This window comes from Scophthalmus maximus, chromosome 21, assembly GCF_022379125.1.
Source record: "Scophthalmus maximus strain ysfricsl-2021 chromosome 21, ASM2237912v1, whole genome shotgun sequence".
In the NCBI taxonomy this organism is placed as follows: domain Eukaryota; kingdom Metazoa; phylum Chordata; class Actinopteri; order Pleuronectiformes; family Scophthalmidae; genus Scophthalmus; species Scophthalmus maximus.
The window spans coordinates 463,998-491,870 of NC_061535.1; the positions used below are offsets into that span (position 1 = coordinate 463,998).

Genomic DNA, 27,873 nt, shown 5'->3' on the forward strand with positions numbered 1-27,873 from the left:
TGTTATCATGACAAAAATAAGTGTGTTGTTATATCGAGACGAGATAATAACTTCTTACAAAAGATGATAACATAAAAAAAAAATTGCAAGCATGGCCGTTCTCGGCTTCAGTAAAATTTTGTGATGGTTAGTATTAAATCAAATCAAATCAAATCTAGCTTCTTTGAGGTTCAACGCTGATTATAAATAACTAAATACATCCAGAATATTTAGTGAAGAAAAATATGCCATGCCAACACACAGCACTACTGGTAACTGATATTTAAGTATTCAAAATGCAATGTAATTATAGTAAGATATTTACCAGTTTGATGAATGTGTTGAAAATAATCTTGCTCCCATTGTTCCCCAATCTATGATTCATCTCTAATTACCCCTTGCCTTCTGTATTTTTCCCTTTGCCCGTGATCTCACCTTGCACTGTGAGCTGCTGCGGCTTAGCAGGGGTCCTGATATACAGGCGATGTCTCCAACTGAGTGCGGGAAAGAGCTCTCAAGGTAGAGATAGTGCCCTGAGGGGTCTCTTAGGGTGTGGTCACTTGACGGCCCGGTGCCAACTGTCGGAGTGCTGCCCGCTTTGATGAGCCAATCAAAGTCATCCTGTCGGCATTGGCGCCAGGAACAGAGGTCAAACTCAAAATTGCAGCGTCCACTAAAGCCCTCTAAAACACAGTAATAAAAAACAATAAATTCAGGCCATCCCCTCACTCCAACTAACTTTCTGCGGATCAGTCAAACATTTGAGGAGCCCTCACTACAGATGAAGGGGTCCTCGTCAGAGTTGTCCCTGCAGTGGTTGATGAAGTCACACAGGTTGTCCTGAGGGATGCAGTTGCCATTGGCACAGGCATACTGCTCAAGTGTACATGGTTGATCTGAGGGAAGCGGGGGGGTGCAGTCGATGAAGCTGACATCGTCTATCACCACATCACCCATGTAGCTAATCCCTCGCTTAGCTCTGAACAACAACTGACAAAGGACAACAAACCTAAAATTAGCTTTTAGTCCTGTCTGTTATGTGAACATAATTACATTTTTAGATTTAACATAATTTAATATTATCAGACAAGCAATGCAGTAAAGGTGACAGCAGCTTCTGTCCTTATAAGTCAAGACATTCTGCATCTTAGGGTAGACAGATGATGAAGAGCTCAGAGAGAAGTGGAAAAGGACACTTGTTGTCTGGAAATAAAGTGTGAAAAGGCCTGCCTGGTGTAATATCCACAAAGATCTGACTGTCTGGTTAGTGAAAATGCAAAGGCTGTGGTATTTAATGAAAGCCTTCTCCTATGCAATCAAACCACCAAGACTGATACAAGGTCTGTGTGGTCATAAGGACTTGGAATAACCTCAGCAGAAAGAGACAGTATAGGAATTGCAACTCTGATTACTGTCATACACAAGTTAAGACTCATTAGACTGAATTAGACTCAATCAATTCATCATTGATCATCAAGTCTGCCTGTCCAATTTAGTCTGCTGTGATTTAAATTAGGCTGATTACACTGATGTGCACTGTCATCTAAGAGGCTACCCTTCTGTCCAAACCGAATTTTAATAATCTGAATCATGTGTGTTAATGTAATGATTGTGGAAACAATGACAATCACTATGGAATACACACGGTGACACGGCTTTTCACACCTAAATTTATAGTCCAAATCCATATCAAGGATCAATCATTGGATGTTTGGAAGAAGAGTTTGAGGTGAACACTCAAAGAGAGTAATGCTTGGCCTGTTAAAGCTGATTATTAATGAGGATGTGTATGAAGCGAAGAGAATCTAATGAAAGAATGCTATTGTCCGATGAAAATGTACTATTTGCCAGCCTCCATAATGAGTATTTGATGTTAATCAAGTGACCCTTCCTTTTTCAATTTAAAGGGGCAGTAAGCAATCCAAAAGCAAAACACGTTTTGTAAAAATCTGCAAATATTTCCTCACAGCCCAATAGCTGTCAGTTCTGCCATGCACCGGAAAAAATCTGGGGTGTAGGTTTAAACTTTATTGAAGTGCAAAAAACCTTTGATGTGTTATTACTGATTAAAGAAAAAAAAAATTGCATAAACCATTTCATTAACACATTTATAAGCATTTCTGAGGAATCTCTGGAAAAAAAATGATCTACAGACCTGGAAGTTGTTTGATAAACCCAAAAATACTTCTCCTCGTCTCCATTTGTTACCTTGGTTACCAGTCTGAGACCAAACCACGTGAGTGAGGTTTCTGTTCTTCAAAAGCACCTGCAGATATTGTCAGGACAAAGGGAATGATTATGAATTGCTGTACACGGAAATGATGAGTATTGCTGCTCTCCTCACCTGCAGTGATCCTACAGTGAATCCGCTCATGTGGTACCAGAAGATGAGGGTGCAATGAGGCCCAGTGGAGGAGATGACAGGTGTCAGTAGGTCACTGGTTTGACCATAGCAACCATTTGAACTGTCTGCATACATATACCAACCCTCAGGGGTGCCTCTATCAGAGGAACGACAGGAAACACAGGACAATATCATAATCATTTCTGCATATTATTAGTTTAGCAGTGAATGTTTTATTTTCATCACGTTTAGGTTTGGTTTACTGTACACCTTTGTCAAAACAGGTCCTTAGCATGATTGGTTCTCATTTCGAAAGGTATAATGAAGCTCGTTATACCTGGGGTATATTTATCATCACTGAGCCTAAAGTAACATTGGCCTTTCCTATAAAAGGCTATATCACGAAGCTGCTTATCAAGCGGCTCTGTTAACTCATGGTTTTCTCATGCCTTCACTGGCCTGATCGTAAAAAACATCTGCGTCACCCCTTTTTGGTTAAATACTATTCACAGAACAGGTGTAGCTCTGCTTGGGTTAAGTAAGACACAGCTTCTCCCCTCTCTGCTGTAGGTTTGAGGAGGAAGGCATTGCAGCCCGCCGGAGAGGTTATGAAGGAACATAGTGTCTGCGATTTTGGCTGAGGGAAGAAATTATGAAACATAGTGGTCAAAGTGCACTGCCATTTCTGCTCTCACTGCCCAGTCAATAAAACATAGATAAGGAAAATCAGGTCACAGTCTATCCGCTATAAATGGGCAATACACTCTCAGGCTTGCAGTCCATTTTTATGTAATGTCTTTGCTTTTATCTATCTATCTATCTATCTATCTATCTATCTATCTGTCTGTCTGTCTGTCTGTCTGTTTGTCCTTCTATCACATTAATCACATTGTCAGTCTCAATGTAAATTCCCAAAAGCAAATCTGACTAAAAATTGCTTGTTTTACACAATTACCCCCAAAACCTTACGATGTTCAGTTAAATAGCATCAAATTATTTTAGAAGCTGGAAAAGGCAAATATGTGGAATGTTTGCTTGAAAAGTGACAGTAGGTGTATTTTCTTTTCCCCTTAATCAGCCAGTTGATTCACTGTTTGTTTCAGCACTAAAGATATCACCATAATCAGTTTTGTTTGTACTCACAGGGTGTGGTCATTGATAGGACGATGGTACTGCTCTCCATCATGAATGCTTTCCCCTTGATCAGGTGACCAGAGAAATGCATGGATTGGGACCAATGAAGGGTCGAGACTCATCCAACCACAAGTGTCACCTCTTTCAAAATCACACAGTTCCTTCACTGAAGAAAGTTAAGAGGTAAAATAACGAATAGGACAGAGCAACAGAGGAAATGGAAAAAGAAAAGTGAGAAACCATTGAAGTATGGGGGGGTGGCAAAACATTTTACCGCAGTTTAATTCATCAGAGCTATCGGAGCAATCAGGTCTGAAGTCACACTCTTTGGTCTGTGGAACACACTCCCCATGTGCCCCACATACAAACTCTCCATCAGGGCAGCTGTGGGGCTGCACTGTGGGTGGGGGAGTGGTCACTACAGGGATTGTGGTATTTAACATGGGAAGCTCTCCTATAACAGGGCACAGTAGAAAATATAAATCAACAGTGCAGATGAAAACAAAAACAGTCCCTCATTGTGTCAGTCCATCTCATGTGTTATGGTACACTCATTTACCTTCATACGGGACACAGTCCAGGAAGGAAATGTCATCAATGGCAATGTCTCCATTGAAATCATCTCCAACTGTACCTTCAATTAAAATCTGCCATTAAGGAGAGTGGAAAGAAACACAAGACAATTTAGAAACTGAATCAGCTTTGACAATTTCAAATTAAGAAATGTAGCTAGTAAATACATTATTATGTGTAATGTTGGTCAAGATAAATAAAAGTATTTAAAAAAATGCTATTCGGTTGAGTGTTATGGTTTACATTTTGTCGTAAGCAAGCCAAACTTTTTCACTTCACTAGCTGGTTACGAAAGCTGTTGGTTCAGCAAACAAAAAAAAGTCTCAAGTCTAAATGGGTCATAGCTAACGCTATCTTTGTCAGGTGGTGTAGCTAGCTGGTGAAGTATAACATTTATCAACCACCAACTGATTGACGCATTGAAGCCTTAATTTAAAAAAAATCTGATTTAATATATTAATACGAATAATAATTTAAAAAAAAGATTCCTTCTTTGAACTGATAGACTGCTACAGATCCTACTCTAGACTGTTAGGACCTCGGGTCATTTCACTGTAAAAAATGGTGATATGATCAAGGACAAAATTCTTGGAAAAAATGTTGATGTAACATTTTTGTTTCTTTTAATGACATACTTCATCTATCCTTATCAGCAAAGTCATATTCATATTTAAGAACATCACACACAACCAGGATACTCTATGTATGCACCTAATTAACCTTTAGAAGACATTTTGATTTATTTGTAGTCGTAGGAAAAGCACAGGTGTAACCATTATCTACATATTCTATATTATTGTATTCTCTCCATTTGGACAGCTCTTCATTTGACCTTTACACACAAAACAAAGTCACCAGAGTTAACAGATTTTGGTTGCTTTCTTGCCAGTAAGCTTTGCTACCTTTCCTGAATCTTAAATTGGATCACAGCTGTCCAAAGCAACGAATCATTAGCTAAAAGCCTATTGCCTCACATACGTTTTGTCAGCAGTCACTTCGTGTGCCATTGCCAAGGAGAACATTATTTAGAAATATTGAATGAATAAAGTCATTAATTGCTTTTGTTACTGCACTGAAGTCTACAGCAGACATGCACTACAGAATAAAGCATATCTAATGTTTCAAACAATTAATTAACTCAAATGCAATGCAGCTCATGTTGTCTTTTGATATTTTTAATGTTCTTTATTTGCTCTGAGCAGTTACTGTTGTTTTCATGTGCAAGACATGCTTAGTTGTGGTTACATAGGTCACATTAAATCTCAGTGCAAATCCAGGAGTAAGTTTGTACAATTGACTTTCTTAAATCATTATGCTTTGTCATTTCATGGGCCCGTGCGCAAGCAAACGGATCAGCCTCCATCTAAATTCAATTCATCTTGGGGTATTATTTTGTTTTTTTCTAACTTTCACCATTTCTGCAGTCTATTATTTTGACAAATAGATATCTTGTCTTCAATGCCAAAATGGAGGAAAAGTCTTTAACTGCTTGTCAAGTTATACTCACTTATGAGTAATGACAGCAGTTCATATATCTCTATGGATCGATTTTGAGCAGTGAAGCTATTATATAGAGCTTCATCATGCATTGCGGAAGTGCAGTCTAAAATACAAACTCTTGGGTTCACTAGTGTTTCATTGTTGCCTGCCAGGAAAATGTGATAGCCTGAAGCTCATGTCTCCATGTCTGTCATTGATAACTAAAGGGGCCTTATTTCAAATGATTCGGACTGGGATTTCATGTAACTACAAGGGACGCTGTAGTGTTAAAAGTAAGAATACATTCTTGGCCAATGGTGGAAGTATTTGGAGATATCAGAACTAATATTTTTAAAATTTTCTGTTCATGATGCTAACATTATATCCCACTACTGTTCAGAAGGAAATGTTGAGCAATCAACTGTCATGGTATTACAGATAATACAGTAATGCGCACCGCATTGACGTAAAGTAAGCTGTATAAGTTTAGCCCACCGGGAAACTTTTGCTTTGATAAACCAATGGAGTGGACTGACTGGAAAAGGTACTTCGAGAGATTCAGGATGGCGACTAAGCTCAATAAGGAAGATGGGGAAGTAAAAGTCAGTGAAGCAGAAAACATTTTCAAGCCTTTCACTTTCGCTGCAGCTGCAGACGAGACGACTATGAGATTGTCATGGGTAAATATGACGACTACTTTTTTCCCAAACGGAACGTAATTCATGAGCGCGCCGTCTTCCTACCAGTTTATGTCAAGGAGGCAGACTCCCTCTCCACATTTAAAGTTAAACTTAAAACCTTCCTCTTTGATAAAGCTTATAGTTAGAGCTGCTCAGGTGTTTACTAAACCATATCTTTGTTATGCTGCTATAGGCCTAGACTGCTGGGGGAACTTAATCATGAGCATCTCTCTCACCCACTCTTCTGTCTCTCTCTCTCCCATGTATTTACATTACATGTCATCAACTCTGTTTTCTCTCTACTTTGCATTTATAAGTGTCAGTTTTTCTGTAATTATAAGTATCAGTCTGGTAGAGATTAAAGCGGCAATTGTACAACTGTCCTCTCTCTCTTTTCTCTCCTCCTGTCCCTCTTCTCCCCTCTTTCTGCCCACTTCTCCTCTCTTCACCATTTTTCTCCTCACCCCAACCGGTCGAAACAGATGACCGCCCACAACCGAGTCTGGCTCTGCCAGAGATTTCTTCCTGTTAAAAGGGATTTTTTTCTCTCCACAGTCGCCAAGTGCTTGCTCATTGTGGGATTGTTGGGTTTCCCCTGTAATACTGTAATATTGACCTCTAGTTTGTAAAGTTAATTGATGACCTGACGGTTCATGTGTTTATTGTTGAAAGTGAAGTTAGTGAGCCTGAGGTCATTTTGAAATGTCCAATATTGTTCACGAAAGTTAACGTATAATAACGTAAAGTTAGTTTACTAGGTACAGACTGGATGCAGTTAGAAGGGCCTACAATTCGGCATAGGGTTAACCTTGCACATTATTTAATCCATTAAACACTTGTCTATGTATTCCTCTATCTACTCCCCAAATGCAGGTGAGATGTCTCTCTCTGTCTCTCTATGTGTGCAAGGAGCGAGGGCAGCTCGCCTCACAAGTAGTAGACACTGCAAGAGGCGGCAGCACATACAGGCGAATTCCATCTTGCTTCATTATTTTCTGGGTGGGTATCAGTGCCCATACAAACACATAGGTTGTAAGGATATTAATGGAGGTGATCATCATTCATATACATACAACAATTGTGTGTATTATGACATTCTGTACTAAAGCACAGGAATTGTTTACAAGAGCATAAAAGTTCTTCAGAGATCTAGCCTCCTAAATTGCTGTCAAAGTTCACCACATTGATGGATTTAACTTTAAAATGTACAAAATTCTCGTCCGGGGGAGCAAGTCCCCTGACCCCCCTACAGGGGCTCAGGTCCACCCCCCATAGTCTCTCAAAATCCTACAGGAAACACTGGTTTATTAATATTAACTATTATTTCTAATTGTCTGTCATTTGTCTTTTACAGAGAGGAAGACAGCATGAGAGCAGCAGAGCAGAGAATAATGGGAGAACATAATTGTCAAGTCTCATGTAATCGGATATATTTTTGATGTAGCTTTGATGGTAATTATTAAAATCTATTTAAAAAAACAGTCAAGCATCCAGCTCTTGATTTTACCATAATATCCTACATTATTGTGCCATGCATGAAATGCACTTGACATCTGCACAGTGATAGCGACAGGCTGACTACATTCATCACTCCATTTGGCAGGTATGTTTCCAGCGCTAATCGTTTGGAATAACGAGCACCCCGGAGATATTCCAAAGGAAAATGACAGAGACACTACACAGCCAGCAAGGAGTAGCGGTGTACATGGACGACATAGTCCTGTACGGAAAGGACATAGAAGAACATGACCTCCGGTCTGCTGGACTGAAGCTCAGCAAAGGAAAGTGTGTGCTAACGCACAAACAGTTATACTTCCTGGGACGTGATTGATGCTTCTGGCGTGCGGCCAGACCCAGCCAAAGTGGAGGCTATCCGAGAGCTCGCCACACCAGAGTATGTGCAGGACCTGAAACGAGTCCTTGGAATAGTAAGCTATCTTGGTAAATACATGCCGAACTTGTCCACAGTGGGCCAGCCGCTATATGAGCTCTTGAGTTCCAAGACAGTATGGACCTGGGGGCCAGCACAGCTTTCGAGAGGCTTAAAGAGCTCCTGATGAAATCGCCTGTGTTGACCTTCTATGACGTCAACAGACCCAACACAGTTTCAGCTGACGCTAGTAGTACGAGATCAGTGGGGTGCTACTGCAGCTCTATGGAGAAGACTGGAAGCCAGGAGTGTATTGGTCCAGGAGACTGACACGGAACCAGATACGCGCAGATAGAGAAAGGGTGTTTGGCAAGTGTCTGGGTCTGTTAGAGGTTTGAGAAATACCTTTACAGCCTCAAGAGTTTCAAACTAGTGACAGATCACAAGCCCCTTGTCCCACTAATGAACAGCAAGGACCTGGACAATGTTCCACTTCGGTTCCAGAGACTTCTCATGCGTCTTATGAGGTTTAAACCGGAGGCTGAGCATTCACCGGTAAAGACCCTCGTTGTGGCAGACACACTGTCAAGGAGCCCTCTGAGCGACACTGAGAACAAGAGGGACACACACACAGATGTGGAGTGCTACGTTGGAGCTGTCATTGACAATATGCCTGCTGCTCCACAGAAAATGGACAACATCCATACTATTTTTATCTGAGTTGGTGCTTAGCACAGATAAAGTTATTATAGTCTGCGATTTCAACATTCATGTGGATGTTGCCAATGACAGTCTTAGTTTTGCCTTTAATTCGCTCATAGACTCAATTGGTTTTACTCAACATGTAAACAAACCCACTCACTGTTTTAATCACACCTTCAACCTCGTTCTGATATATGGCATAGACATTGACAATCTAATAGTATTACCTCAAAACCCTCTGCCCGATCACTACTTAGTTACATTTGAATTCTCGTTTATGAACTTTACTGAATTTGGAGAAAAGTTCTATTACAGCAGGTGTCTATCAGAAAACTGTGTAAGTAAATTCAAAGAAAAAGTTCCTTCTTCATTTTACTCCACTGCCTTGTGTCGATACAGTGCAGCATAGTTATCAAAACTTTACTCCCACACAAATTGATGATGTTGTTGATAGTGCAGCAGCCTCACTACGTTCCACACTTGACTTGGTTTAATGCACAGACAAGTGCTTTAAAACAGATGTCACGTAGCTTAGAAAGGAAGTGGCGTTCCAATAGTCTAGATGATTCTCACCTAGACTGGAAAAATAGTTTAATTACATATAAGAAAGCCCTCCAAAATGCCAGAACCAATTATTATTCTTCACTAATAGAGGAAAATAAAAACAACCCCAGGTTCCTCTTCAGCACTGTAGCCAGGCCTAATTTATATTTAGAATGCTTCTCCCCTATAGATCTGGCTGAGCTGACTTCACTTGTCACTTCATCCAAGTCATCAACCTGTCTTTTAGATCCTATTCCATCAAGGCTATTTAAGGATGTAATACCTTTAATTAATAGTTCCATATTAGATCAGATCAATTTATCTATATTAACAGCCTATGTACCAAAGGCCTTTAAGGTGACAGTAGTTAAACCTCTGCTCAAAAAAACGACTCTAGACCCAGATATCTTAGCTAACTATAGACCCATATCAAACCTCCCCTTTATCTCTCAAATCCTTGAAAAAACTGTTGCTAACCAGTTATGTGACTATTTACACAGGATTAGTCTGCTTGAAGACTTTCAGTCAGGTTTTAGAAAACATCATAGTACAGAAACAGCACTACTGACCTTTTCATGGCCTCAGACAGTGGACATGTTTCTATTCTCGTCCTATTAGATCTTAGTACTGCATTTGATACCATAGATCACAAAATTCTGTTACAGAGACTAGAACACATTGGGATTAAAGGAACAGCACTAAAAATGTTTTAAGTCCTACTTATCTGATAGATTTCAGTTTGTTAACGTTAACAACAAATCTTCCATTCATACAAAAGTGAGACATGGAGTACCACAAGGTTCTGTACTGGGACTGATACTTTTCACTTTATATATGCTTCCATGATGATGATATCCAGCTGTATTTATCTATAAAGCCATATGAAACTAATCAGGTAGACAAACTTCAGGACTGTCTTAAAGACATGGATGACTTATAATTTTTTATTTCTAAATTCAGAAAAAAATGAGGTCAATTTACCCGGCCCTAAACACCTCAGAGAAACATTATCTGATCATATGGTTGATATAACCTTGGCCTCGAGCTCTACTTCGAGAAACCTTGGAACCTTTGACCAGGACATGTCCTTTGACTCACACATAAACAAGTCTCTAGGACAGCCATCTTTCACCTGCGCAATATCAAGAACATGAGAAACATCCTATCTCAAAAGGATGCTGAAAAACTAGTCCATGCATTTGTCACCTTTAGACTAGACTACTGTAATTCATTACTGCTAGGATGCTCCAATAAGTCTGTGAAAAGCCTCCAGTAAATCCAAAATGCCGCAGCACGAGTTCTGACAGGAACTATAAAAAGAGATCATATTTCTCCAGTGTTAGAATCTCTGTATTGGCTTCCTGTAAAATTCAGAATATAATTCAAAATCCTGTTCTTAGCCTACAAAGCCCTTAATAATCAATCTCAATCATATCTTACAGAGCTCATAGTTTCATATCATCCCATAGATCACTTCGGTCTGTAAACGCAGGACTACTTGTGGTTCCCAGAGTCTGTAAAAGTAGAATGGGAGGCAGAGCCTTCAGCCACCAGGCTCCTCTCCTCTGGAACCAGCTCCCAGTTTGTGTCAGGGAGGCAGACACCCTCTCTACATTTAAAGTTAAACTTAAAACCTTCCTCTTTGATAAAGCTTATAGTTAGAGCTGCTCAGGTGTTTAATAAACCATTTCTTTTTTAAGCTGCTATAGGCCTAGACTGCTGGGGGAACTTATACCATGAGCATCTCTCTCCCTCTCCAACCCTCTCCTTCTCCCTCCTACTTCGGTAACACATATACTAAAATTGGAATGATACAGAGAAGATTAGCATGGCCCTGCGCAAGGATGACACGCAAATTCGTGAAGCGTTCCTCCTCCTACCTCCTTCTCCTTCTCTCTCTCTCCTTCTCCCACTTTTTCTCTCTCTCTCTCTCTTTCTGGTGGCCAGGCATTTGCTCACAGATAAAGCACAGGGTCTCATCATATCAGTCTCATGTCCTCACCAAGCTGGACCACCAGAAAACCTGGTCAGCTCCTGCAGTTGTGACCAGTGAGAGTGTCACGCCACATTCTAACTTTATCGAGACACAGCAGGGAGCAACACTACGGCATAACTGCCGCCATCTACAGGAAGTGTCAGCTCCAGAGTCAACGGAGAGTACAGCACCTGTCTCGCTTGTTTGCAAAGATACCAGCCAACAGCTGGACTCCACTGTTGGGAATGGGACTGGTTCGCAAAGCCCTAGAGTTAGCACATATTCCGGTACTGGGAAACTGTTGCAGACCAGGTCTGGAAGGATCATTAAACAAGTTGTTAGACTGGTCCTGTGAGAGAATGTGACCTGTCATATCCTCATTGACTTAGAAAAGAGTTCCAGATGGTAAACCATATAACTGATTGTCAAAAGTGTTCCAGAATGTAATATGTTGCGAAATGCTAACTGAATGTTGATTGTTTATTGATGCTACAGACGAATAGCAGTTGTTTACATATTAAAGGATGTTTGGTTTTGCTCTTGCTGATTGCTATACAATAGCATTGTTGTTTACAAAGTGTTTAACATGATTTCGTATTTGTTAATTTGAAAGGGGAAAGTAAAGCTAAAAGGGGACATGTCATGGTATTAGAGATAATACAGTAATGCGCACAGCATTGTCGTAAAAGTAGCCGTATAGGTTTAAGACAGTAGATGTGTGTTAACGACATTGCATGCAGCGGAGGACTACAAAAGTTAAGATAAAGCGACACTCAACCTCCCCTTTTGTCTGGACATTCCGTGATGTATTACATCAACTACATTCATTTCATATGACTAGTTAACTTTTAAAATATGCTTAAATGATGGTCAGTACAAAATACTGCTTAAAAACCAAACCATCAGTGATAACAATCCTATATAGCACTTTATATTTTATTTAATACTATATAACTCTTTTAAAATTGTTATTTTGTACAATTAATACTTTACTTTTGGTATTTTCACATTTTTATTTGATGATGAGCATGTACACATATTTTACTAAAAAAGTGAATGCAAGATAGATCTGAATACTTGCTCCGTGGTTATCAACCTCAGTCATTAATCAAAAATGATAATGATTAACAACAAAATAAATAGCTACATGTGCAAAAAAAAGTGAAAGTGATAATGATCTTTCAAAAAACAAATGTTATTGTTAATTTCATTGAAGATTAGATGTACAGTAACTAATGGGAACTACAGCAGTCAGTACCTAGATTACATATCTGATGAATGTAGAGTAAGCAAACCAGCGCATGATCACAAGCCTATATTGGACTAACCAGGTTTCTCTATCCATGTCTATCAAAACAGAACACAATGAAGAGGTAAATGTATCCAGTTTGTCCTGTTCTATAAAGCAGAAGCCTAAACACACTTAAAAAAGATTTTATATTTCCCTTTTGCATAAATTTCTGGAGCATTATATCCTTGGATTAGTTACCTGGAAAGGACGAGCACTGTTGAGGTAGAGAGTCTTTCTGTGCCATAAGTTTCCTTGGTCTCCGTATCGTACCCAGAGCATATGGCCACGGCCTGTGGAGGTGGTCCTCAGGTAGACTGCCAAGCAGAACACATGTGATCCAAACATGTGGTAATGAAAACGGAAAACACAGCGATGGCGGGACTTGGAGGGGTCCTTGCCACGCTGGTGGGTGGGTTGAAAGACTCGGCTCAGTAGCACCGCAGTGTCTTTAAATTTCTGGGGGACAGATGACTCGATGTAGAGGTAATGGCCATGGCTAGTGCCCAGTGTGTGGTCTTTCCAGGGCCCCGTGTCAAAGGATGGAGTGGGGCCTTGGATCTGAGTCCAGTCAAACACATCTCCTCCACTCTGTTCCTGTTTCCAGCTGCACAGCCCCTCCTCAAAGTTACACTGCATCTCTGGAGCTGTGAGACATGACAGGTCATTACTTTTACTGGAACCAAAATAGTGGGGTGGAGGAAAGTAACTCAAGTATCCTGTGCTAATGTAAATTTTGATATAATGCTGCTTTCCATTATACCTCGGAACTCTGGGTTATTTTTCCATTAAAATCTTGGAACTCGGAATTACTGACCTCCGAGGGACAGAAGGTAATTCACCACCCCAACCTCGGAGCTCTGTGTCCAGAGGTATAATGGAATGCATCGTAATTCTGTATATGGACTTTTACTTGTAAGTACAGTATTATTACTGTACATTTTTGTTTTAGAATCTAAGTACTAACTTCTTGTATCAAAAGTAGCTCTTAATGGAGCAAAAGAGACACTCACAACATCCCTCCTCATCTGATCCATCCCCACAGTCATCCACAAGGTCACACAGCTGCAGGTGCTCAACACACGCGTTGCTATGCACGCAGTGGAAATGTGTGTACAGCGGACACTCTGCTACTGCAACCGGCATTGAACAGTTTTTGAAGGTGATATCATCTAAGGCAGAGACCCCATCGAACACACCAAGGCTCATCTTCGCCAGAGCAATCTGGAAGGGCTGGGTGATGCGTCCCAACTGCACCGTCACCTGGTTCCAATGGGTTCCCTGGTCGTAAAAGGTTCTCCATATGACAGTGTTGTTGTGGATTCCATTGATTCGAAGGTACATGTCAGCAGCGCCTACAGATATGCCTGAGTTGTAATGCCTGAAGGAGATAATGGAGAAATGGAAGAAAAACATATAGAGAAAATAATATTCCAGCATAGCATGTGCATTTTAATGAATTATGCTCTTGAGAATCTTCCTTGGATCAGTCAGTGTGTGTGAGTGTATAGGCAAGAGAGATGCTGAGAGAGCAGAGCTGAGACATGTGAAATAATTGTTTGCAAGAACAGGAGAAAGTTTAGGAAAAACATCAAAGTAGAGAGTGAGAAATGAAAAAGGTCTAAAATTGCAGGGGGATCAACGGATACAGATAATTCTGGTTAAGATGAAGAGTCATGTCCGAGAGCTTTTTTCGACAGTAAGACAATTAAAAGTTGGTGGAAGAGGCCAGGTTGCAATGTGACTCTCACCAGAAGGTCATAGTACACCCAGAGGCCGATTGTTGGAACCAGGGTCCTCTGAGAACTGCTCTCGGATATAGGCTGCTGCTATTTTTCATTATGAACACAAAGTGGCCTGCATGGAGTGAAACAACAATTAATATTCAAACCATATTCAAGGTCTATCTCCTTGAGGTAAACCTCAGACAGCCAGTAAGTCATCTTTAAAAACATCAGAACTGTTGGACTGTGGAAGATGACAGTTGATATGTTAATTAACTGTTTTATGGCTTTGTACATTGTTGTTGTTTCTACGTGCATTAAGTTCTTCTACTCAGAAATACCTGATCCTGTTAGGCTTTTTTGCTTAACGATGTTGAGTGAATATAAAGAATATAAACAACCTTTGATTTCCATAGCGTTCATATATGCTCTAGACTGTCTTAGTGCCAAGTTCAGAAATACCTGATGAAAATATAATTTTTTTTATTGTGCTTGATAAATTGCCTTTTTGCCTAATTAATGACTATTGATCCCCAGGGAGAAAATTCATAATATACCAGCACAGTGACATTTCTCATCTCTCAAACCTTTTTTCAATAGAACAAATAACACCTTGTCAATGGCAGGGTAAAAAAAGAATGAATCCATTCTGGCCAAAGTGGGACAGTATGAGTTGATGATGGTGTGACGGATTTTGAATATTTCCTCGGCTGATATTAGGAGGCTTACTGCCAAATATACACTGTTTGAACACAACCACATAACTACACATTGTGGCAGACTAGTCTTAGTCTTTGGTTGGTCACAATAAGATTTTCAAAGTCAAACAGATGCTCCCACCAGGATGTGTCATTTCCAAAAGCCCAAAGCACATCGAGCTGCTCCACAAACATAACAGAGAAAAGGACATTTCACCTCATTTTACAGCCTGGGTAGTCTCCAGATCTCAACCTGACAGAACATCATCTTGCAGCATGTTCATATGACGTACACAACAAAAACAACAGATGATGCTGCTAAAACACTTGCATTGAGTCAGACTTCAAAAAAATTCTCTGTTAAATCCCTGACTCAAATAGTTCTATTCTGGAGGGATGATGTGGAGAAAAGTATAAAGATGTAATGAGGCATAAAATACAGTCACATGTGGTGCATAAATCTCTTGGAGACTAATGGTGTTTCAGATTGAGTATAGTGGAGTGTATTTCAGTGAATGATGTGGTGTAATCGCACAGAATGGGTAGAGTTTATGTTGCATTCCTTTCTTTTGCCATATTTTGCCATACACCCTGGACGCAAATCTTCTTATCAACTCATCACATTTTATTCATTATCACATCATTTCTATACCTTCAGTTGCGTTTGTAGAGTGGTCCAAAGGTGGTGGGTGGTCAAGGTAGTCGGGAGGCACCTCCTCAGAGGAACCCCTGACCCAGTCAAAGCCATCGCCCAGGGTGAGCTCGTACCAGCCACAAGACCCACCCTCAAAGTCACATTCAGAGGCTGAATAGGTAGAACAGGTAGGAACTTAAGCAAGTACAGTTTCATTTGTGGCCTTGAAAACAACTTTGTCACTAAAATCTCACTACAAGTTTTAAGAGTAGTTGTTCTACAGCTTTTAATTACATCACAATCTTCCTTAGCAGAGAGAGTTTGCTCAGTTTTCATGGAATATCCATTTTTCTGACAACAATGATTTTTTATTCCTGATTATTCTTACTAATGGGCCTTGTGGTAAGATTTTTATGTCAACTTGTCTTTGCAAGGTCGGAAAAAAAAACCTCAATTCAAACTTTGAAGCCATCATGGATGAGAAATTTAGTGCTAGAGAGGTCAGACAAATGGACTTTCGAACATCTACTAATTTTAATTCCAAGACATCTGGGTGAAGTCTATCTGATGAAGTGTTATACGATCAAAACCCCATTAACTGTTAGATGTATGTTACCTAATTCACAGCTGGCCACACAACTCTCCTGTACAAACCATTACAAAAGATACAAAACTACATTAGAAAAGGACTGGTACCTCGATTAAAAGGTACAAGCGTGTGTACATGTAACATTGAGTAGACATTAACTTCAACCCCAAGGGGGAATTTCAGCAAGAGATCACGATGGTTAAAATTCCTTCACATTCACTGCTGACCTAAGGCGGAATCTGTGCTGCTACAGTTGTGAATTCAGGGTCAATTTTGCAACTATGGCGCTTCCATTGCAATGGTGGCCAATGAACATGGGTATTGTAGTATTTGGATCTGTCCACCATGCCGAACTGACATAAAACAAAACTTAAATTGAATTCAACACATAAACATGAGTTAATGTCAAATTATCTGGGTGAGTCGTATGTCTGTATGTTCAATAACAATGAGGTGAAGCTTAAAGAAATACATTATATGGAACATTATATAAACTAAATAGTTTTTGCCTTTATGAACCCACACTGATTAATCAAATCTAAATAACTGAAAGGGATAAATTACACTGAACTGAAAAAAATTAATTCAAAAAAATCTTGGCATGTGTCCAGACACATGAATATAAATCATCTCAGTCAAACATATGAATGGGATGTGAATTACTTGAGTATGTTACTTGGTAACAAGGTTCTTACGGCAGCTGGCTTCATCCTCTCCGTGGGGACAATCTGGGGTAAAATCACACACTTTGGTCTCCTTGATGCACTTCCCACCACCACAGGCAAACCACGATGGAGGGCAAACAGGAGGACGGGGAACACTGATCTCTGCCACAGGAATCAAAAATAAGTTTGACATTTTGGTTGAATTACATTTTTAGTTGCAAGAGCTACTTCGATGACTGAGAGTTATTAAATCAAACGTAGACCCAACAGATACAAACCTTACAGACATCACTAAATCCAAACATTTGATTTTATTTAAAAAAAACGTTCATGGGAGATTATGATGGATTAATAAAGAGAAGTTTAGCTGCATCCAAAATAGGCTGCACTACATTAGTTATGTTATGGAAGATTAAATTCAACTGTGAATTAATGAATCAATCACATTTTTTGATCAATAGTAGATCTAACACTCTTAAATTAACTCATTTTCATTTTGCTTATTAGAAGAATTGGAAACAAAAGATGTATCATAAATTCAGACAGGAAGACTACTCTCAGGCTTTACTTTGGTTGTACTTTTATTCTCATTCATCCTGGCTGTCATACACACACGCATCATTTTTATCATTCCTGCGATCAGCCGTTAACCAGCTGGTCTCATCTTTCCAATACCATTGCAACACACCTGCCTCGTTAGCCTATCATTGTGCTGCTTTTTGTTTAAATATGGTTTCTCTCCCTGCCTTAGTCTTCTCTTGCTGCTGTTCTGCGTACCCTCCACTTCCCCATCGTCTGAGCAGATTCAAGGGATTCTTCAATCCATCAAACACAGTATAATGGCTCCCAGCTGGAGAATTATACTCATCAACTGTTTATCTGGGCCCTACATATCAGTAATGATTAGAATCAGATATTAATTTAGCGGAATTTGATGGAAACCATTTTTTTTATCACTATATATTTTGGCAATAGTCAGGTTTGGCAATAGTCTTTTTTGGTGAAAACTGCTGCCTGCTGCTGTTTGGAAAAAAAATGCTAGGGAGAGCAATGACTGAACCGAAATATTGAGCTGAAAGAAGGAAAAAGCCTGAGGGAAACCAGAGTCAATGTAAAAATATTGCCCAGTGAAGCTTAATGAGTAGATCTTATCTCATGCTTCTGAACAGTACAGGAATATTACACCTCTAAATAGTATGTCTAGTATGTCTCTAACTGTCTCATCCCTTCCAGTTGAGATATTTGACAAAATTATGAAGGTTGACCACAGATTCTCAAGAGTCAGACAAGACCTTCCCAGGCAACACCCACTCGGAATGTTAGGCATATTAAAGAATAATTTCGATATGGTGGTCAGGATATTCCGTAACATGTACAGAAAATTAAGAAAAACTCACACATGCAAAGAGTGGATATTTATGACAAAGTGTTAAAGAGGTGTAGAACTTGGAAATACTATTTACAATAAAATGTTATTGACTTATTTTTCCCCTGCATACATTTAATAATAGGTCAGTATTTAATGGTTACATTGCCATTATTTGCGACAGTGCAACTAGTAGAAAAATTCATTGATGTTGTGAACCCAATATTTCAGTTCATCAAATTTATTGGCTATGTACGAGATAGGGTAAAGGACATAGGACATGAAGAATCATCCTCAAGTCACCATTGTGGCATGTAGTTAGTAATATTAGATGTGGGCCACATATGAAAGCAATATCAATGTCTTCCTGAGGCCAGACTACATTGATGTGCCATACATATTAAAGGGGCCATATTATGCTCCAGGCACCTTTTCAGCCTGCCTCCACGTATATTTTGTTATCTGGGTTGTCTGTCAGCCCACGGAGAATGAAAAGAAAACAATGAGTCGTGGATTCGTGGTTTGGGTTGATCGTGCAGACGGTCTGTAAACGAACCATTCACAGCCCAGGCGACAAGTGACGTTAGTTGACTCCTGCTACTGGGGCAACCACGCCCCCAACCTGAGCAGCACCCCCCCTTTGAAGTGCTGAAAAACAGATCGCGTCTACGCCATAATTTTCTCCCCGCTAGTGAACGACGACCGCGGGCATGGCCAAGCTAGACACGCAACCCGGTAGCCGGCGGAGCTTGCGGCTGCCGGCGTAGCTCGCGGCTACCGGCGGAGCTCCCAGCTACCGGCCGGTGTAGCTCGCGGCTACCGGCGGAGCTCTTGGCTACCGGCCGGCGTAGCTAGACTCGCGGCCGGGATGTCGTTAACGTTCTATTGCCCAGCCCCTTGTGCTCTGTGTGTAATTATGGAGAACGTGTTCGCTGTGCCTCCCGGGTCTCTACGTCGTGTATGTGCCTTGTTACGTGCGACTGTTGTCATGGCAGCGCAACGCCGTAGTTGCGCAGCAGACCCGGGGAGGAGCGAGGCGGAGCTTTGCGGAACACGAAGGGAGGGGGGCGAGGAGTGAGCAGGAAAGCGCTGGAATCGATCATAGTCTCACAGGGCTGTTTATAAAGAAGGAGGAGGGTGCTGTGTGGTTTGATCCTTGAGGTGTTTTGACATGGAATGGCAAAGACATGTAGTTCACACACCTGAAAACCAATGTAACTTGTGTAAAAGGGGGCATAATATGGGCCCTTTAAACTTTGCCGGTGTAGTAAAGCATTAGTGGTATTTGTGTGAAACCCATCTGTAATTTCTCCAAGACTGATGCTTTGACAATAAAAGAAGATGACTCGAAAAAGAATGACTAGCTGTTGTTTAGTTTATTTATATGATTAACCGAGCCAGATTTCTAACAGCCCAGGAACATGCTCTGTTTAGGTCTCCACCAACCCCTGAGGGAAATATCAAGCTCTTTAGTTCTCAAATGTCCCACCATATTGACCAGCTAGCTGTTAACTTTGTCTGTATCCCTTTTGGTGCTGTGCAGGAAGAATGCGGATACTTTTTTAGAGCTTATGAGAGATGATGACAGTGGTGGAAAGGCACCAAAACAGAAAAAAAAAGTTGTGAACCAGAATTCCAGAACATTGAGCTGAAAGAAGGGCAGAGATCTTGAAGTGGACATGAATGTCTGCGCTAAATTTCACTGTATCATCCAATAGTTTTAAAGCTGCTGTTGGTAGGATTGGGAGAAGTGTGGACTTATTCTCAGAATTAAAAATCCAACAACTCCTTTTGGATGCTTGGCGTTTACCTGCCACGTGTTTTCAAACTAACTCCGCTTCTGCTGCTAGCTCCTCATTGCGAAGACGTGAGCTTGGTGTTGGTCGAGTGAGTGAGTGTGCACAGGGACTGAGCAGCGCTGCGCAGCTCATACCCGGATGATTGACAGAGCGGAGAGACAGCCCCTGGCTGTAATTGGTTTCTTTGAGCGCAGTGGATTCTTGCAAATGGCAGTTGGGGGAGCTAAATGACCTAGATTCTGTGTCAGATGATCTGTCTCAGATATTACTACCATGATATAGTGACAGTTTCAGCAAATATGAAAAAAGGTTAATTTTGCAAATCCTACCGACAGCAGCTTTAAAGACATTTCACCCAATAACGGAATTTCAACCTCAAGGTTAGAGAGCTTCCCTGCAGACTTCCCATTGACATTAATGAATTAATGAACAAGTAAGAATTATTTGATTTTAAAGGTGAGAGATTATGCTCATATTCAGGTTCATACTTTACCACTTGAAAAGGTTTACATGCTCTAATGTTCAGAAAAGGCATCAGTCTTCTCATACTGCCCATTCCTGCAGCTCCTCTTTTCACCCTGTGTCTAAAACGCCTGGACCTCATTTAGCCCCGCCTCCTGATAAATCCCAGTCTGCTCTGATTGGCCAGGTGGCCCAGTCTATTGTGATTGCTCAATCGATTTCAAAATGTGTAGGAAATGTCACGCCCCTTCACCAGAAAAGACGACATTATCAGATTGCAGGCAGAGTTACTACAAAAGAGTCCAACTGTGACATCAGAGTGGATGAGAAATCTGAACCAGTTCTTCAGTGCCAGGATATAGGGTTTAGCCAGCTAACGAACAAATGACAGGGTGGCCATTTTACACAGTCTGTGGGCTGGCAGGCTCCCCAGATACCCACATTTATATGCATAAACACTGAAAAAGTGATTTTTGCATAATATGTCACCTAAAAAAATTCAAAATTTCATATATTCAATGAGAAGTTCAAGCTCATCATTTGGCAAAATCCATGAAAAACAATTGTGCATTATCATCTATTGATATCTAACTCACACCAGTGACAGTTCTGCCTCCAGAGCAGCTGTCTCCACTATACAGTCTGAGTGACTTTGGAAAAGGAAAAGAGACCAAAAAACACTGTAGCCTAAATGAGACAATGAATCAATGAAAAGGGTTCAATAAAAAACAGGCAAATGATCCTATACTTGATAAATAGAAGCAGTTGTAAAGATGCGATAGTTTGTGCTTGCAGCCTAAACCCTATATACCACCAAGACAATATGTTGAAATTCTGTCAAAAAGTGGACAGTACTTCAAATTATCAAACTCAGCCAGACAAGATGTTCAATTAGTATCATTTTCATCAGTGAGCTCCATATTCAGTGTGGTAAGCACTATTTTAATGATTCTGTTATGAATTCCATCCTGTGTACATTAGTGTCTCTGTTATCAGTATTAAATATTAGTTGATAGCAGTTTGTTTATGTGTGGCGATATTTCAAAATGTCAAGGTCTGAATTTGCCCTGCTGTGTAGTGAGATGTTGTTAATGATAGCAGTACCGGGCACAGTCAGGCAGCCAGGACTGAAGGATAGATCATCGATGGCGAGGACCTCAGTAGCTTCGCTGTCAGCTGAAAATTCCCCTCGAATGACCACCTGCTGGATACACACACAACCTTCAACATATATCTTAGTCATTCATCTTTATTTTTCTACACAATTTGTCTACAAATAACTCTGTATTTTGGCAGTTGAGCATTTGCATACATCCGTGTATGCAGTGTTTGTTTGTTCTAATGATATTAATTATAGTAAAATATGTATCTGTAGCAGTTTTTAAAGCCAATGTTATAAAGTTTTTACACTAAACAAGCAAAAACAAAGATTCAGGAATGAAATCAAAAAGATATAAACAAGTAAATAGGATAAAACACAAGATTAAAATCTTAAATCAAAGTCCACATAACAGCTTTATCTACACGTGGACTTTTACAACCTGTCATTTATGACTGATCTAAACAATGGTGGATTGTGTCATCCTGTGTGATGGGAAAATGCATTCAAATACGTAGTTTTCATTGGTTATACTTGTCAGCTGGTATTTCCCCAAACTGGACTTTGAGGCCATGAAAGTAATACAGTCTACAGTGATGAGTATACAGTACATCACTGTTAATTTAGGATTTCTGCCAAATCAGTGTATTTATATATCTGATCCAGACATTGTGATCCATAGTCTCTTACTGTCAGTAGCAGCAGCTCTGGGAAAATTCCCTTTGATCACACCAATTTTCAGTTTATGTTTTCTGTGTTAATACATGCATATTATATTTCATATACACAATTTTTAATTAAGATGTCAAAAGGAATAACTGAAAGAGGCGAAAACTGAAAAAGTGCAGACCGCTAAGGTATCGGTTAAGTGAAATTGAAATAATCTAAAATTACTGTGCTAAATTAAAATTAAATGTTTACAGAAAGTGGATTAATGGAGTGACAAGTGAATGTTAACAGTAAGCTGAAGGAGAAGGGTGACACTGACATTGTCTGAGGAAGGACACAAACAGCAGGCTTCATCCTCCCCGTGGGGACAATCTGGGGTAAAATCACACACTTTGCTCTCCTCGATGCACTTCCCACCATCACAGGTTAAACCACGATGGAGGGCAAACAGGAGGACAGGGAACACTGAACTCCAGATTGCCTCAGAGATGTCCAATTGGGTCACATGAAAAGTCTTCTGTGGTGCAGCTCATTTCTGCTGTGCTGACTTATTCAGTTTCAAGGAAATGTATATCTTTTATTATTTATCTTTTTAATTTTTCTATGCCAGGCATTATTAATTTCCTTTTGGCCTACTCTTGGTCTGCCTTTTATTTATTAAATCATATCTGTATTGAATACCTTGTAATCTATTATTGTAATAATTTTAACGGAAATATGGTAATCTAATCTAAAATAAACTATGACTCAGCAATATAAAATGTCATTTTAGTAAGTTCTTAATGTTACAGACCTGAAAACTGTGATTACTGGAAAACGGAATTACTGTCTGCAGCCATGTTTCCATCTGTGGTGGTGAGAATGTCCACACTGTGCTCTGACCAAATGGATGAGTCTGAACCAGGACCTGAAGATCTCCATGCGTTGCCCCAACGTAATAGTAGAAACTCATCTGGAATAAAAATTAAAAGTGATGATTTTAATTTGTTTATTTGTCTCGGTCTATACTTAAGTTACCTAATCAGTATCAGAGTATTTTGTTACCTGGCAAGTCGGAGTGGGTAGGAAAGTAGGACTGGTCAGGAATGCTGTAGTTCTGTTTCCTCCAACAGGTAACAATGACAGGAAATATGCTGACAGAGACAGAGAGAATAGCGAGGGTACATGCAAGACAATTTTTCTTTTTAATTTTTAAATACAAGGTAAAGCTTGTGAATTAAAAATGTCCCATATGGCAAGTATCAGATGCTCTAACCTGAGGAGTCGTTGGTGTGGTCATGTTTGAGTCTGTGGACTTCAGTTGTTCTGGTCCATTCAGATAACGTGTCTGAGCTTTGAATCAGGTCACAGAATCCCTCCTCAAAGTTGCACCTCTTATATCTAGAACCTTCAATGGAAAATAGTAATACTCTTAACTGCTGCCTTCAGCTGTGCTCCTCTGTTTCACCTTGAAATATACAGTTTTTTTTTACCATTATTCAGTGCATTGGGATTAAGCTGTGGGTTCCACACACGATAAAGATTCATCAGCACTGCAGAGCTAAGACACTAATGGATTCCTTTTTGACTTTATAGCTAAATGTGCAACAGGGGCATACAAAACATTATCAGTACTATATTTTCAGAGATATGCCAGGGATCAGAATTCCATCTACATTACTTGATATTTTAAGACATAGAAAGAACTGAATATCTTTACAAACACTATTCTAAAGTGCACTTATGACTTATACATTTAGAATAAGCCACTGCTATTTCCATTTTGACCTTTATATATTTACGTGAAGTGAGGGCTGATGATAATACTCATTTGCATTCAAGTATTTATAAATGTTTATTTATTTAGCCTATGTATTGTATTTTTTCTCCAACTGTGACCTATGTACAGTATGTCTACATTTTATAAATTTATACTTAATCTTTCACTTTTTATTATTTAGATTTATTTTTTTGGTCTTAAGAGTAGCCTCACTATATTTCACTACACATAAACATACTTTACTTATTAATGTGACAATAACTGATTTCTTGAACTACAAAACTATTATATATAACCTTAAATCAACAAGGTACATGGAAACACATAGGCTTTAACCTTCAAAAGCAAAAATGATGTAAAAGGAAGTCAATGTTTTTATAAGATGTATGTTACTCATTAGAGGTTCCATTAATATTTATATTTATATTTAAGGTACAAAACAGCTTGTAATACCTTCAGAAGTAAAAAGTTTCTATGGTCTTTAATAGTATCTTTGGTATACAGGTGATAATTTTGTTGGCCCTAAGTGTGAGGCAATTAAGCAATATGAACTAATTATGAATACATTTACACATAATTTAGTTTTTATTTAGTATATTTGGAAGCAAGTTGTATATAGCTAATGTTTAACACTTTTACTTTGAAAACTGCATTAATTCAACACTTTTCTATGATTGTTACTAACAGTACACCACTCTTAGGAAGGAGTAAGTGGGATAGGATCACTAAATGTATTATTTTCCTAATCGTTAAATGTTTTTAAACAAAAAAAAACATCTTAATAACAGGCATCTATTAACCAGTCCAGCTGCAGGCACTGTGTGGTTCTTTTTTTAAAATTAGGTCTAGTTGAAGCCGAAATACATTTTTTACTTAGCCGGAAATAGGCTTAATGGTTTTGAGAAAAATATAATAATTTCACATTTCAAAAATCAATAATCATCCACCTGTTACATCCCTCCTCTGACAGAGACAATTTTCTCTCCATTTTTGCAATGCCTAGAAAAAATCATTTAGGCATAGAGTATAATGCTCTTTATATTTTCCAGTTTTACTCACAGTTTTTCTCATCGCTGCCATCTCCACAGTTGTCCGTAAAGTCACACACACGATCCTCAGGCACACATAACCCCTGAGTGCAGGTGAACCCCTGGGTTAACCCTTGTGCACACTCAGGGGTAAACGCCAGATAGAAGGCAAACAGGAGCAATGTCATCATCCTGGTGACTGTGTCCTTTAACTACAACACTTTATTTTCACCGCCAAGAAAAGCATTTTGTCATGATATGAGTGAAATCACCTGTCGAGGTAGGATGTTGCTTCACCCTTAATCCTATGCGTGTTCATGCTGGTGGCATGTTGTAAAGAGTAATAAATGTATTTTATGGCTGTTGCTCAATAAGTTCACTTAGCTGCATGGTTTGTGTGTTCCTGGTACCATGCAGCCAGAAAAAGAAGTGATACAATTATTAAAATGCAAATGTTTTTATGTTTCTATCTTCCTGACATGAATTTGGGCTAAGATTAGCTTTTGGAAAACATGTTTTTTTGTGTTATTGCTTTGAGTTCGATGATATGAAAGTACAACCAGCAGCTGTTTAGATTAATTTAGTTTAGCATAAATACTGGAAAAATTAAGAAATAGCTTGTCTGGTTCAGTCCAAAGATTTGAATCTGCCCAATAGCACCTGTAAAGCTCGAGTAACATGTTATACCTTGTTTGTTTTAAGAAGAACAAATTATTTCAAAAATATTTTCTAATTCTTGCAAGAATTGCCAGTTTAAAGCACCAAAAATGAACACAGCATGTCATGAAGACATGCAGCTTTATAAATCAAAAAGAAAGAAGTCTTGACCATATACAGCCTTTCTAGAAGCTCTGACATCAGCTCACAGTGATAATGCAAATGTATGACTTAAATTACCACTGCTTATATAACTTAAAAACTGTACTTCTGTACATGTGGAAACTCAGAGGAGCCTGCAGAGTGCCAAAGGCGTATAGCAAATTAAAGTACATATTATCTAATTAATTACAAGTTAATGGATTGAATATATAGCAAGGGACAGAAGAGCTGAGGTTGGAAAATGAACTACTACAGAATCAATAACTGTGTTCAACAGGACTCAGCTTCACTTTACAGAGGCATCATTTAATTTCACTGTAATCAATAAGACAGGACCTTAAAACAGACAACCAGCAAGCAAGTACAAGGGTGTAGTTGTAGCTGGTGTATCGCAAAAATAAAATTAACCTTGAGAGACAAGGAAAGCTGGATGGCTCCATAAGGTTTAGGGACCAATGGAACAAGGAAAAGATCATATATATATTGATCGCTATTGGCAGTGGTAGTTTACATAGTACAGGCAGCGCCGTGTCAAGAAACACGCAAATTAATAACCTAAGAGTCCAACATCTGCCAGTAGAGAGTCCAGTTAACGGTGAGGTTGATGAATGCAGGTACAGGTAATGTATAAAGAGCCAGGGCACATTTAAGCAACATCATTCCCCAAAGGCCCATGACTTAGACGTCACTAGCTGGATTAAAAAAAGAAAAGGCCTGTTGATGGGTGTATGATTTGGGGGGAGTACCAAACAACATTTCACTCCATACTAGAGGAACATTATGAAATCGCCATAGTTTCATGGAAGTTCATCCAATAGTTGTGATGTATCAGTCTGTAGCAAAATAATGGCCTGACGTTGTTGCTTTAGCTTGAGCCATGCCCTTTTCAATCAAGCTTCCCTCCACAGCTCAGCTCACCTTGTTAATTTGTCTTTTCATGTATTTCCTTCATTACAGATTATGAAGTGTGATTCAGTTCACCTTAATGAACAAAACTGAGGTCAAAGCAAAGCAGACAAATTTATCATTGAGGCTCCAGGGATGATATGTCTAGTGCAACTATTTGTCAGGGTTTGACTAATCTGTTTAACACACATAGTCTTTTCTTTTTTCTTTGTAAAAAAAAAAGATGACATGATTAAATCCTGACTGATTGTTATAACACTGATTGTCTATGATCTCAAATTCTTGCCCCTTTACTGATGTTTCACCTGAATAATGGAAAGTGGGAGGTTACCTTCACACCCCAGCACATTACCTGCAATAGAGATTTTTTGTTAAAAATTCTATTATTAAGATACTGACGGGAAAACTAGTGTGTATGAATAATTTAGTGGTATCGTAAAACAGAGTTGAAACAAATCAGATTGTGATCTGTAGGTTACAGACAGGCAAAACACATAGGCAATAAAAGTAGGAAACAAACAATGAAAACTCAAAGTGCACAGTTTATGGTCCTGTACATATTTCCATTCGTAGTAATTGGGAGGCTGTTCAAGATTGTCTGTCTGATTACATTTTTATTGGAAATGTGGCTCAACAGCAGAGAAAAACAAACCATGGTTAGGTTGTGTAACCTAGTAATTTTCAAAACCTCTCTTTTCCTAAACTTTCAACACCTTGGTAATTATAACATATTGACAGCGAAGAACATTTGCATCACATTTTGAATGCCGCCAATCTGCTTTCACAATCTTACTCAAGCTGTGGCCATGTGCAGTGAATGCTAATTTTCCTCCAACCTGAATTCAGGGATTCACTGCTGTGAGAAGTGATCACAACAGCTGGGGTTTAATTTGAAAAATGTAACAGGAGGAGATGCTTCACTCACAACTCCCACCAACAGAGTGTGGGGGGAAGCTCCTGCAGTGATCAGTGACAAGTGACACAAAGTGTTGATTAATGAACTTAAAAAGAGGAATTTGAGCAAGAAAATTAGTTTGCATTCATCACTTGAGTTTAATGCATCCTATTTGCCAGATCCTTGTCCCACCA

General features: G+C 39.4%; 1 protein-coding gene and 1 non-coding gene across 5 annotated transcripts in view; one reads left to right on the plus strand and one right to left on the minus strand.

Moving 5' to 3' along the window:
• malrd1 (MAM and LDL receptor class A domain containing 1) overlaps positions 1 to 25,385 on the minus strand; it is a 68,551-nt gene extending 43,166 nt beyond the window's left edge. For 2 of the 4 annotated variants that reach the window (XM_035619516.1, XM_035619514.1), the window contains exons 1-17: positions 25,091 to 25,385; positions 23,528 to 23,659; positions 23,317 to 23,405; positions 23,066 to 23,224; positions 21,609 to 21,708; positions 16,908 to 17,039; positions 15,642 to 15,794; positions 14,319 to 14,424; positions 13,581 to 13,948; positions 12,769 to 13,214; positions 4,017 to 4,104; positions 3,732 to 3,911; positions 3,467 to 3,623; positions 2,324 to 2,480; positions 2,135 to 2,245; positions 756 to 969; positions 415 to 662 (exon numbers count right to left, since the gene is read on the minus strand). In XM_035619516.1, coding sequence (XP_035475409.1) covers positions 415 to 662; positions 756 to 969; positions 2,135 to 2,245; positions 2,324 to 2,480; positions 3,467 to 3,623; positions 3,732 to 3,911; positions 4,017 to 4,104; positions 12,769 to 13,214; positions 13,581 to 13,948; positions 14,319 to 14,424; positions 15,642 to 15,794; positions 16,908 to 17,039; positions 21,609 to 21,708; positions 23,066 to 23,224; positions 23,317 to 23,405; positions 23,528 to 23,659; positions 25,091 to 25,250 — 3,000 coding nt within the window. In that variant the 5' untranslated portion in view covers positions 25,251 to 25,385. The remainder of the gene's footprint in view (positions 1 to 414; positions 663 to 755; positions 970 to 2,134; positions 2,246 to 2,323; positions 2,481 to 3,466; positions 3,624 to 3,731; positions 3,912 to 4,016; positions 4,105 to 12,768; positions 13,215 to 13,580; positions 13,949 to 14,318; positions 14,425 to 15,641; positions 15,795 to 16,907; positions 17,040 to 21,608; positions 21,709 to 23,065; positions 23,225 to 23,316; positions 23,406 to 23,527; positions 23,660 to 25,090) is intronic. The other 2 variants (XM_035619515.1, XM_035619517.1) reach the window with 2 other exon arrangements.
• Positions 11,080 to 11,183, plus strand: LOC118291566. Its single transcript, XR_004786708.1, has one exon. It is a non-coding gene; the product is annotated as a U6 spliceosomal RNA (small nuclear RNA).
• Positions 25,386 to 27,873: the final 2,488 nt, after the last annotated feature.